This window comes from Physeter macrocephalus, chromosome 16 (genome assembly GCF_002837175.3).
Source record: "Physeter macrocephalus isolate SW-GA chromosome 16, ASM283717v5, whole genome shotgun sequence".
Taxonomy (NCBI): Eukaryota; Metazoa; Chordata; class Mammalia; order Artiodactyla; family Physeteridae; genus Physeter; species Physeter macrocephalus.
In genome coordinates, this window is record NC_041229.1 from 86,561,164 (window position 1) to 86,574,685 (window position 13,522).

The 13,522-nt window shown below is 45.2% G+C and overlaps 1 protein-coding gene across 1 annotated transcript in view; it reads right to left on the minus strand.

The window, feature by feature from the left end:
• ELF5 (E74 like ETS transcription factor 5) overlaps nt 1-10,665 on the minus strand; it is a 42,982-nt gene extending 32,317 nt beyond the window's left edge. Inside the window, exon 1 of the mRNA XM_024119141.1 lies at nt 10,269-10,665. Within this exon, the coding sequence (XP_023974909.1) occupies nt 10,269-10,324 (56 nt within the window). The 5' untranslated portion in view covers nt 10,325-10,665. The remainder of the gene's footprint in view (nt 1-10,268) is intronic.
• Nucleotides 10,666-13,522: the final 2,857 nt, after the last annotated feature.

Consider the following 13,522-nt stretch of genomic DNA (forward strand, 5'->3'; position numbering starts at 1 on the left):
TTGGCGATGCCTGATTGGAATCGATGTTTGCTCAAATGAACACTTGAAAATTTTCATATGCCTCCTCTTATCTTTTAGTGCATTCACTGCCTTAAATTCTCACAACTCTCTGATGAGGGTATTACTTATTATCCCCATTTTACAGGTAAAGGAACTGAGGCACAGAGAGGTGAAATAACTTGCCCATGGTCACACAGCTAGTAAGTGGCAGAGCAGTATTTTCTGCCTCCAGAGCCCATTCTCTTAACTACCATGCTAACCAGTCTCTAGGTGCTCCTGGGGTGGCTGCATGGGGACAGGGAACAGGGAATCACACATAGAGCATCTACCATATGCCAAGCATTGTGCTAGAATCGCTCACCTGCTGTACCTTGGTTATTTTTCACAGTAATCCTGGGAAGTAGCTATCACTACCTTCTTTTTAGGATGAAGAACCAGAGGTGCCAGGCTTGCTGGGTGTCACCCACCTGGGCAGTGATCAAGCCTGGGTTGAACTCGGGGTTTCCCAGTGTTAAAACCACAATGTAGACACAGGAGCTCAAGCTGGCGTCTCTGCATTTGCTCTGGCTTCAGCACTGGCCTCAGAGGGGGTCCTTCCCCCTCTGTTGGTTCAAGATCCTTGATTCTCATGGCTGTTGCTGGCATAGTCTACCTCTCAGTGTAGAGTAGAAATTCTGGTACCTCATTGATTCCCTGGTGTCTGGTATGGTTCTTGGGACAAAGAAGTCGCTCAATATAAGTGCATGTATCATGGAAGTGACTTAAAAGACAAGTCACCTGACATAAGGCTGGAGGTTCCTACCCAATTCCTTTTACTAGATGTAATGGGTTCCAAGCTTTTCCTAGACCCTACCCCCATTTAACCCGGGCCAACACTTCTTTAGTCATTTTTCTCTCCCCCAATCTGCTACCCTCACCACCACCCCAAGAGGCAGCACAGGCCGAAAACGAAAGTGAGTTAAAAAATACACTTAGGTAAATTCACAGACGATGCTGTTAGCAGGACAGATTTTCAGGGTGATGGTGAAGTGTATGAGCTTTGGATTAGGATCCCTGTCTCTATTATCCTAAAACTATTTTTTAGAAAATAGTCTGTTGGAGAAATTACATTTTCTATGCTCTACTGGTTTAAATATTTAAGAATGAAAAGTTTCCTTTCAGTAGGTGTATATGATACCCAACTCCTGGCACCTGCCACCTGGGAGCCATTAGATGAAGCAACAACTTTTCAGGGCCTCAGTTTCTCATCTGGAAGTATTTACTGTGATTCCTGGTGCACAGAAAGTTCTCACCGAGTGGTGACTACTATGGTCTATGGAGAGAAATGCAGATGTTGATTGAGATCGCCGACTTTTGAAGTTTACCATACCAAGTAGGGTAATGTTGCCCTTCTGCAATGAATAGTCACAATCGCTACCATTTATCTGGCATTTACTAGGTGCCAGGAACTGTCTAGGCATGCTACATGTATTAAATCATTTAACCTTTGCATCAGTCCTCTGAGGTAGGTACTATTATTATTATCTAAAATTTACTAATGAGGAAACAGGCATAGAAAGTTCAAGTAACTTACTCAATATCACACAGCTGGTGGAACTGCAGGTAAGATTTGAGCCTAGGAAGATGGCACCAGAGTCCACAAGCGTCCCCATTATGCTATCATTTGGTACCTCTAGGAGGCAGAATCTAAGTTGAGGAGATATCAATTTTCTTAGGCCTCCCAGGTTGCTGGCAGGATCCTTGAAAGCAAGGACAAGGGTTTATAAACCTATCGTCCCCTAAGACACCTAGCATGGACTTAAGCACAAATAAGTGCTACAGCAAATCTTGTTGGCTGATTTTGTATTTGCTTTATTTCCTCTTTGGGTGTCTTTCCCCAGTTTCCTATATTCAACTCATCCTTTAGCTGTACGTGCTGTCCATTTTCCTAGCCAGGAGCCCCAGTTCAGCAGATAGCAGCAGTGAGGTAGCTCCCCTGATAATCCCTCCTTGGCTATGAGCCTCATGGAAGTAATGGATCTTTGTGCGATTTCCAGCACAGAAGGCATCGTGGAGGTTAAACAATAGCAAAGTCAATGGCTGACAGAAGCATAATGAAAATGAGGATAAGAATACTGATTTTGTCACTCTAAGGTTGAATTATGATAATGTTTATGGAACAGCAGACACAATTGCATGACTGTATTTTTAGTCTCCCTTCTCCCTGTAAAGATACTGGAAGCCAACCTAATCAGATTTTCTGTGTTTTGGGTTAGCCCAAATGAATCTGAAGAAATAATGGCTATAAGATAGTATTTTCTTTAGTTGCTTTCCTACCAAACGTCAGTCCCCCGGCAGGCGTGAGAGCTTGCTTCCTGAGAGAATTGTTGGGGGTGACAATTTGAGGAATGGATGCCACCACTGACTCCTGTGGCCAGTCCCTGGTGTTGGTTGGAGTATGGTGTAGTGCTGATCATGCTGCCACTGACTGGTACTGAATGGACCAGTCCCTGCAGCCATGGCTCCTTTGCTTGGTTAATTCAGGAACCACATTAATAACAGGCTATCATTAGCTAATCAATCAGTCAATCATTGAAGACTTAATCTTCCTGTAGGTGAGCTGACATTGGACTTGCTGGGTAAACCTATCTGAACCTCAGTTTCCTCGCCTGTCAGTGGGAGTGATCACACATGTAGTTTCATAAAGTGTGTTTCCACACGGATATCCATGTCTCCACACTAAACTCCTCACTTCGGCCAGTTGTCATCCAAAGGCATGTCTTTGGTCAAGGGACTGTGGGTGGGGGTGGCCGTGAGGATGGGGGGTGAAGGGTGAGGAGGGATGCCAGGGGAAATTTGTAACAGATCCATGTAGATCTACTCTCATTAGTCAACCAAATCTTATTTCTGAGATGCTGTTGATTATAATATACAACATTGATTTAGGTCATTGTGGGGAGAAAACATTATGTTAAATGTGCAGATAGATTATACAGCTTATCCTGATTTCAGAAAAGTTAAAATGTGGACTCGGTAAATATAGCAATTCAAATATATACAATAGGCCAGTATTTTCAGGAATACAAAAAAGTGAGGCCCAGTTGTAGCCTTCAAGTAATAGACACTTTAGCAAAGAATTCAAGAGGAAACATTTAGAGGGAGTATATAAGTCCAAGCCAAATTTTGAGTTAGGGACTGTAGGACCTGAGGAGGTGGGAGGACAGTAAGGGCTGGAACAGTCAGAAAAAGCTTCTTGTGGGATGTGGCATTTGAGCTGGGCCGTGAAAAATTGGAATGACTTGCTAAAAATGGTTGCTTATCATGTGCCAAGTACAACAACTGTAGGAGTTGGGGCTGTTATTATCCCCATTTTACAGAAGGGGAAACTGAGTCTCAAAGAGCTTCAGTAATTTGCCCAAGGTCATAGAGCTAACAAGTAGCAGAGCCAGAGCTGAATCCTAGGATTGCTTAATTTAAAGCTCAGGACATGGCCCACGGTGCTCTGTGATGTCTGGGATGACCAGAAGGACAGGCTCTTTCAAACAAGAGGAAACCTGCAGGTGTGTGGAGAGAATGTGTATGTGACAGACCAGGAGCTTGTGGAAGGTTGGCCTGAGTCTAACACATGCCACCATGTGGCGGCCCTGGAGGTCTGCATCGTGCTCTCTGGCGCACCAGCCCCTATGAACAAGAGGGATCCTAATTGACGAGGTCTTTAAGTTTGAGGAGGCCTCAGATCTTGTCTGCTCTTCAGGGGCAAATTTGTGCAGGTCAGCAAGGGTACTTGGTCAACAACTTTGATTTTTCTCTTGCTCTTCACCTATGTATTTTTCCAGGATTGCACTGTTCTTTCTTACGGAGGTTGTTACTGGGTTGTCTTCTTCCACTAACTTTGAACTAACATTGTTTTCTTTGGTTGTTTCCTTGTAATCTTCTACTATCTCCCACAACTTAATTTACCATTAAAAAGTACAAAGGTCTAAATTACACACTGAATTTTGCTGAGTTTGGTTTTGTTGGAAACTCATTTAGAGAAACAGTCTTGACTATAAACACAGAATGGTGTAAGAACTCAGGCATTGTGCTTTTTACAAAATTTCAGTCTTTCACTATTATGAACTTTTCTGATTTATCGTTTTATTCCAGAGTTTGTCATCATATCCTAACGGAAATCAACAATTCCTGGTACTTATGAGCACCTATAAATCTGAGGCGAGAGCCCTCAAATTTGGGAAGCTGCCCAGCATCATCGAGAAGTCCACATCAACGCTGACTTGTCTGTGCCTTGAACTTGCAAACTCAGGGAAGTTCCAATGTGGAACTTGCCACTCCCCAAGGTGTTTGTCTAGGGTCCGCATTTGGGGAAGTTATCACTGAGCTGTTGGAGTTAAAGAGAAAAGAGGCGTCTTCTTTGGTCCTGGACAACACTTGCCCTCATCTCTTTTCATGAAATGATGTTTTAATTCCTCTCAAAGTACAAAAGCAGATCAGTAGGATTCAGTTTCATTCTGAGTTCAACAGTTATCCCTCTGGTTCCAAAGAACCAGTGAGATATGGGACTTGGCTGAACATTTTCTTTTCTTTTTTTTGATTTTTATTTTATATTGGAGTATAGTTGATTTACAATGCTGTGTTAGTTTTGGGTGTACAGCACAGTGATTCAGTTTTATATATATATATATATATATATATATTTTTTTTTTTCCTCCAAATTCTTTTCCCCTTTAGGTTATTGCAGAATACTGAGTAGAGTTCCCTGTGCTATACTGTAGGTTCTTGTTGGTTATCTATTTTATACATAGTAGTGTGTATACGTTAATCCCAAACTCCTAATTTATCCCTCCCCCCTCCACCTTTCCCCTTTGGTAACCATAGGTTTATTTTATTTTATTTTATTTTATTTTTCATAGGTTTATTTTTTAAGTCTGTGAGTCTGTTTCTGTTTTGTAAATAAGTCCATTTGCATCGTGTTTTTAGATTTCACATATAAGCGATATCATCTGATATTTGTCTTTCTCTGTCTGACTTCACTTAGATGATAATCTCTAGGTCCCTCCATGTTGCTGCAAATGACATTATTTCATTCTTCTTTATGGCTGAGTAATATTCCCTTGTATATATGTACCACATCTTCTTCATTCATTCCTCTGTCGGTGGACATTTAGACTGCTTCCATGTCTTGGCTATTGTAAATAGTGCGACAATGACCATGGGGGGGTGTGCATGTATCTTTTCAAATTATGGTTTTCTCTGGGTATGTGCCCAGTAGTGGGATTGCTGGGTTATATGGTAATTCTATTTTTAGTTTTTTAAGGACCCTCCATACTGTTCTCCATAGTGGCTGTACCGATTTACATTCCCACCCACAGTGTAGGAGGGTTCCCTTTCCTCCACACCTTCTCCAGCATTTATTGTTTGTGGATTTCTGATGATGGCCATTCTGACCGGTGTGAGGTGATACCTCATTGTAGTTTTGATTTACATTTCTCTAATAATTAGTGACGTTGAACATCTTTTCATGTGCCTCTTGGCCATCTATATGTCTTCTTTGGAGAATGTCTATTTAGGTCTTCTGCCCCTTTTTTTGATTGGGTTTTTTTGTTTTTTGATATTGAGCTGCATGAGCTGTTTGTATATTTTGGAGATTAATCCCTTGTTGGTTGCATCATTTACAAATATTTTCTCCCATTCTGTGAGTTGTCTTTTCATTTTGTTTATGGTTTCCTTTGCTGTGCAAATTGGCTGAACATTTTCAAGTGATACAATAACTAAACAGACAACTGTGGTATTGTTAAGAGCAAAAGCCAGATGAGAAGGTAGCAAAGGAAAAACAAGTGCGAGAAAGAGTACTGGGTTTTCAATCTGTTATATATGGGTTCAAAGCTTAGTGCTATCACTTGGTAGCCAGTGATAATTATCTCCCTAAGGCACAGTTTCCTCATCTAAAAGCTTGGATAAATACACTGTTACTTCATAGAGTTCTGGTGAGGATTAAATGGATAATATAAAACAAGAAGTACTTAGCTCAATGCCTGGCATTTATTAAATACTCAATAAATGTTGGCTATACTACTTACTATATTATTATTATTGTTGTTACTGCTGTTGTTGTTATTAAATTTATGCCACCCTCAATTTCCTAATCAACAAAATGAGAGTAATATTAGTTATTCACTAGATTAATTCAAATAATACAGGTATGTGCATCTGGCACCTAGTAGATATTCATCCATCCATTGGTTCATTTTCAGTCTCTTATCTGGTATCTATCAAAAGGGGATCAACCTTGGGAGTTAGGAGAAGGCCACCATATTTGTCCAACAGTTATTAATTATCTTAAATGGAGCAATACTTTTATAAGATGTTCATTTCCTCATCCAAACTTTTTTTATCCTGAGCTCCAGTGTGCCCTTCTGGGAGCAAAGAGGCCCTAGAAATCCCAATAACTCACTTTATAGAGTGGCCACCAGGTCTGCCACTTGGCCATAGAGATCCCAGCTGGCCCAGTTTAACATATTTCTGCACAAACCCTGTGAGTGAGCTTTGGTAAGTTCACCCCTTCTGCAGTACCCAGAGGAGAATGTGAATGCCACCTGCCTCTATGGGAGGGAAACAGGCACTGGGTCTTTTTGATTTGGGGGTTATATCCACCCCAGGCTGCAGCTGTCACTTTGGGCAAAGTTCAGGTGGCACCTCTGCATTAAGGCAGAAGACAGATTTTGCACAAGGCCTTCCAAGGGAGGAAATAATCAACTGGGGTCAAGTATTCCAGCCAAAGCAAGTAGTGAGTTGCACAATTGGCCAACAGACCATGGCTGTGCCGAGAGAGGCTGTCCAAATATCTAACGCTGCCAGTAGACTCGGGGGAAGGGTGGAGATGACCAGGCTGGCTACGTGCCTGGTCCACAGTCTCTGGGAAGTTGCTTAGCCCTCACTGTAGGGGGAACCTAGCCTTGAAGTGTTACCTGACACCCACCTGACCACTGATGTTTAATCAAGTTTAAATCAGAACTGGAGACTTTCTGGACGATCTTTTCAGGCAATGAAAAGGAGTTTCATTTATCCTGACCAGAGATGAGTGGAGCCTCGAAGAGTTCATTTTTCCTGACCAGAGGTGAGTGGAGTTGACTTCCGGTCAGGCCAAACAATATTCAGAAGGAGCACGCCCCTTTCAGGATCCCTTGCAACTGACAAACTAGTTTAAGGTGATGGACGTTTAAGACAAGCCAAGATAGATCTGGAGGTAAGATTTGAAAATGTGGCAGACAGTTAGTGGCTAAAGAGGGCATCTGCAAGAACAGTATGGATGTTCATTAAAAAACTAAAAATAGAACTGGGCATATACTCTGAGAAAACCATAATTCAAAAAGACACGTGTACCCCAATGTTCATTGCAGCACCATTTACAATAGCCAGGACATGGAACCAACCTAAATGTCCATTGACAGACGAATGGCTAAAGAAGATGTGGTACATATATACAGTGGAATATTACTCAGCCATAAAAAGGAACGAAATAGGGTCCTTTGTAGAGATGTGGATGGACCTAGAGTCTGTCATACTGAGTGAAGTAAGTCAGAAAGAGAAAAACAAGTATCGTATATTGACGCATACATGTGGAATATAGAAAAATGGTACAGATGAACCTATTTGCTGGGCAGGAATAGAGACACAGATGTAGAACAGACATGTGGACACGGTGGGGGAAGGGGAGGGTGGGACGAACTGGGAGATTAGGACTGACATATATACACTAGCATGTGTAAAATAGAGAGTTAGTGGGAACGTGTGGTATAGCACAGGGAGATCAGCTCAGTGCTCTGTGGTGACCTAGATGGGTGGGCTGGTGGGGGGAGGGAGGGAGGTCCTAGAGGGAGGGGATAAATGTATACATATAGCTGACTCACTTCGTTGTACAACAGAAACTAACAAACATTGTAAAGCAACTATACTCCCATTAAAATAAATAAATAAATAAAAAAGGGCACCTGCAGGTGGAATTGGCAGTTGGGAGCTCCATAGACCCTAGCTAAGTACAAATATAGAAAAGTCTATTTTTGGGGGGAAAAGAATTATGACAGATCCAAGGTATAGGGGAGAATAGGCAGAATTCTACCATCCCTCGTGTACAGAGCCTGCATAACCCTTAGACACAGCTCCCAGACACACTCGCTCCTATATCTGCCATGCTCTCCCCCAGACACCCTGTTCTCCCCAGAGACCCACCACACACAGCAAAGATGCCCCCATGCCATGCACAGCCATCAGATAAACACAGTCTCCTTAGGAAGGTGATTAATAAAACTATTTTATCTATAATTACACTTGACTGATAATAATGTCCTCAGAGCCTGCATGGTTAGATTGGCTCAGATTGTAATGTCCAGATTAGGGCTGAACTCCCTTTGAACTCTGGACACACTGTTGGTCTCTCCAGCTCAGAGATTACAAATGGCTTTAGCTGGATTCGCCCCATGGAACTAGGAGGGTAAGTAGAATTCCAGCTCTCCTTGGTTCTCTTTTCTCTCCGACACTGTACAGATGGTATCTCTAAAAACACATGGCCCAGAGTAGGAGGAAGGGCCGAATCAAGCTACTTTCTCCAACCTGTCACTGCACACTCTGGTGGTTCTACTTTCAAACCAATGTCAATCTCAAGTTTCTTGGAGGAAGTGGCCGTGAACGCCGTCTGGAAGTCTGACACTGGAAAAGAAACCGTTTAATTCTTGGATCCTGGGATCCTGGGGATGGACTCCTGTGAGCCATAATTAACTCTTGAAAGTGTTCACGGTGTCCTGAAAATATCTTATTCTCTATCATGTAACACTAACTGGAGGCAGCGAGGAGGACTTTTAGGCTAATTACATGCTGGAATGAGGTTAACGACGAGCCGAAGATTCTTTGCACGGCTTCTCTGACATTGACAAGTCACTTGGTAACACGCTAGCACTAAAGACAGTGATGGCTTTAAAAGAAGGTGGGGGGCTTCCCTGGTGGCGCAGTGGTTGAGAGTCCGCCTGCCGGTGCAGGGCACACGGGTTCGTGCCCAGGTCCGGGAAGATCCCACATGCCGCGGAGCGGCTGGGCCCGTGAGCCATGGCCGCTGAGCCTGCGCGTCCGGAGCCTGTGGTCCGCAACGGGAGAGGCCACAACAGTGAGAGGCCCGCATACCCAAAAAAAAAGAAGGTGGGGGCTAGAAACGGAGCTAGACAGGCTCCTGATCTTGATTTTCAACTGGCATTCAATGCCATGGGCCTGGAGATGTGGATCACCATCCTCTTGGATCTGAGCTCTCTTACACATTTTAGAGAAGTTGAATTTAGCTAAGGATGAAAGCAAGAGCCCACTAGCCAATGGGATGCTTTTCCTCTGAGCCGAAGGCATGTCAGTACAAATAAGGAAGTAGGAATAAAGACGCAGACGCAGAGAATGGACTTGAGGACACGGGGAGGGGGAAGGCGAAGCTGGGAGGAAATGAGAGAGTGGCATGGACATATATACACTACCACATGTAAAATAGCTAGCTAGTGGGAAGCAGCCGCGTAGCACAGGGAGATCAGCTCGGTGCATTGTGACCACTTAGAGGGGTGAGGTAGGGAGTGTGGGAGGGAGATGCAAGAGGGAGAGGATATGGGGATATACGTATACGTATAGCTGATTCACTTTGTGATACAGCAGAAACTAACACAACATTGTAAAGCAATTATACTCCAATAAAGATGTTAAAAAAAAAAAAAAAGAACCCCTGGATCACAGGAGAATGCCCAGCACACAGGAATGAGTTCTGATACCAGCCAACTGAAGGAGCTTAACATTGTTATGATCCCATTCTGCAGATGAGCACACTGGCATTTGAAAACTAGCCAGGGAGATCCAACAACTACTCCTTTTCCATCCTTCTACTCAGGGCCAGACAGAGCTGTTCCGAGCGACTCCGGCCTCGACTTGAGGTCGAGGTGCCACGTGCTGCTCTGCTGGCTCCCGAGTATTCCCCATCTGGATGACTTTGGGTAAAAATGAATCTCACAGCAAGACTAAAGAGGAAAACGTAGGTACAAAAGGCCATCATGCTTCATGAGGAGGCTTGTCTTACCCCTTAGGAGTGGTGATGGAGGCTGGTTTTTCAGGCTCCGTGGATATGCAGGAACCTCAAAGTTTCCTCTGCACCCCCTTTTCATCCCTGGTGGAAGGACTGGGGCAAGGCTAGCTCTCTGCCCACGGACGCCACCATCTCCTCTCCCAACAGGTGCCCCTTCCTCTCCCTGCACAATCGGACACACAGCACCCACCTCTGCTCCCTTGTCCCACGGGGCTGGGCCGGGCTCTGGTCCTCCGACGTGGTCATCACTCGGCCCCGAGAAGGCCCCGGTTGGGCAGGCCCCTCCTCAGCGAGAAGGCTACTGCATGGCTGTCTCCAGGCTGGTGACACCCCCTCTGGGTGCCCCAGCCCCGAGCAGCCTCCCACATGCAGCAGGGCCCCAGAATAGCAGGTGGCAGGTGGCCCTCCCACCTCCACAATGCCCAGGTGCGAGCCGAACGAAGGTCAGGCAAGTCTCCTGTTTTGACGGGAGCTAGGAAAAAGAGAGACGCCTGCTCCCTCTCCCAGCGTTGCTGAGGTCTGTGCCAGCTGCAGGGCTGCTCCTGGGGAGGTGAGGTGTGGAGTCCAGAGGAGACGCGGAGAAATGTGTCAGACAGAGCTCGCCAGCCCCTCAGCACCCTGCCAACCAGTAGTTACCAGCGCCTCGTGCCACCCAGGAGAGGGAGGGCAATGGCTTTATCCCCATTTTATGGAAGGGTAAGTGGAGGCCCAGGGAGGTCACACAACTACTTTAGCCTGTCAGAGGCTAAACCTGGCCCTGAGGGGGGCTGACTCAGAGGTTGCCAGTGCCCCGTGGCAGCCGTGGGCCCCAGCAGATGTGGCGCCTCTGTCCTCCTCGGGGCTCCCTTATCTCGGCCAGCTCTGCCTCCCGCACAGCCCTAATCTGACTCCGCTTTCTCTTCTGGCCCGTTCGGCATTTGTGTACAGCACAGAACCCTCCCCCCTCCCCTCCCCCTGCCCCCAGCACCCAAGGGAACCCTGGTCTCCCGAGACATTGTGTGAAGGAAAATGTCTCCGGGCAGCTAATTGAGGACAGGCTGCTGTCTGTGTCCCCTGCTTCGGATTCACAAAGCATGTGAATCTATTCAAAGCTCTGAGAAGTCTTCTAGTAAAGAAACCTGTTTAATATTGCCGAACCCAGCATTTCCCAAACTCGAGCACCTTTTTCTAGTGACACCTATTAGCATACCGAGCTAGTGCTCCACCGACAGGTTGGGAAGTCCGGATGGCGACGGTCAGCTCCCCAAGAGAAGGGACTGCGCCTCTTTCCCTGGGGTGTTCCCTGCACCACCCACTCATGGCAGGCTCAGTAAACTGAGCAGATTTGAGCCGCGCTAGCAGTTCCCGAGTCCCTCGGGCATGAAAGCCTGAAGTCATCTTTAACACTCATTCCTCAAAGTCCTTCCCAAAGCCCGCCACCATGCCGTGCCGACTCCCCGCCAGTGTGATGTTTCTCTCCTGTCTATCCCTGTTCCTTTACGGTCAGTGTCAAATGACCCACCACCTCCACACAGAGGACACCTTCCAGCATGGCCCCTCCTGTCAGGGTGGCCAAGTTGCTCAACCCCAGGGGGCGCCATCTGCATAGACTGAGACACGGGTGAGGCCTGCTGGAGTATACACTATGGCTGCCCCTCACTCTCAGTCCCCTTGCTTCATGTTAGTTTTCTTCACAGTACTTTCCACTGCTTCACATCGCATTTACTTTTATTTGTTTGTCGATCATCTCCAGACATCAACCAGTGTTGTGCAGTTGCTCACTGCACAAGGGTTGGGCCAGGCATTACCTTGTGCCTCTTTTTTTTAATCATTCCTGAATCTACACCTAGCTTGCAAACGCCTGCATGAAGTAAGGTAAAGGAGGTAGACATCCAGCCTGAGCTCTGCCTTCTGAGTGTCCAGGAAGAGCCTGCGTCTTCCCTAAAGGTGCCCTTTTTCAATTTGCACTAGGGGGGCATCTACCTGACCAGCTGTGCACCTGTGGGCTGTGGCCACCCAGAGGGGGATTCTGTTTCTAATTTACACAAAGGTCCCATGTGGGCTAGCCTTATGGTCTCTTGCATAATGTAAGCGTCACGAATTGAGGGATAATTTAATTTACTATCCAAACCAGGGCAATTTTGAGAATAAATATGGCATTATTTACTAATTGTGTGGGGACCACAGGCAAAAATTGAGCCTGTCCTGGACAAACCAGAACATATGCTCACTCTGTCCAGGTGGGGTAATCTTTGTTTTGTTTATTGCTTTATCCTTACTGTCTAGTGTCTTGCACATCCTATTTGTGGCATACGATTGAGGGAATGACTCCTGCTATAATCCCCAAACTGGGTTCCCTGTTTTAAGCCTCTCTCCTCTCCTAATCCATTCTTCCACATTAATCCTCTGAAAATATCATTGCATACGCATAAACCTCCCACTCCAGCACCTTTAGAGCTTCCACAGCTCCTTTTTCCAAATTGTCTCCAAGGAAACAGTAAATTCAGCATGATGCATTTAAAGAAAAAAAGAAAGAAAAGGAAAAAAAAAGAGAAGCGTGCTATGGGTTAATACTTTGGGAACATGTGAATATCCATAATGATGTGGTAGAGGTGAAAGAAAGAACTACAGAAAACAAACTTACTCAACTTTGTTTAGCCCAGCGATCCAAAAATGCATTGAATCTAGAATTCCTGTTTTTGACCTAATACATTTGATGGCGGTGGATGGGAAACACTTCAGAATACTTTTCCATAAGCCAAAGTCCTTAGTTTGCTATTCAAAGGCAATAGCAATTGAGCACACGTATCTCTCCATATGGAGCGTATGCAATTTCCCCTACAAGAACCCTTGGTTCATTCACTTATCCAGTAAATATTTTCTGAGCACCTACTATGTGTCAGGCTCTCTTCTAGGTGCTGGGAACACAGAGGTGAACAAACAAGGTCCCTATCCTATAGAACTCACAGTCTGGATGGCCGTGAAGAAAAACAAATCCCTGTTTTCATGGGACTGGTCAGTAAAGGCCTCACAAAGGAAGTGACGTTTGAGCTGAATGTCACCTGAATGACCTTGGTGTTAGCTAAGTGGGTTTGCTCTCTGTTCCCCATGCATTCCTGTCTGTCCCTGAGCTCTAGATCACATTTTTCTTTAAGTTGGGATTTCTCTTTCCATGTTTTTTCACTGATGTAGATCCTGGTTTTCCTTCAATGCTTCTCTACAGTCTAATTTTCTCCAGCAGCCTTCTCGGAGCCCTCATGCATCTCCACCAACATCTAAATTCCTCCAACAAGTTGATTCATCATGGATTTGGCCTTTAGCACAGGCTACCTGGCATTGTCTTGTATCTCTTTTTTTGTAGCTTTCCTGAAGCCACACCTAGATTGCAAGCCTGTGTGCACATTAGAAGTTCAATAAGTGTTTGTTGATGATAAAGATGTATTCTCCAACATGGGCTAGATGAGG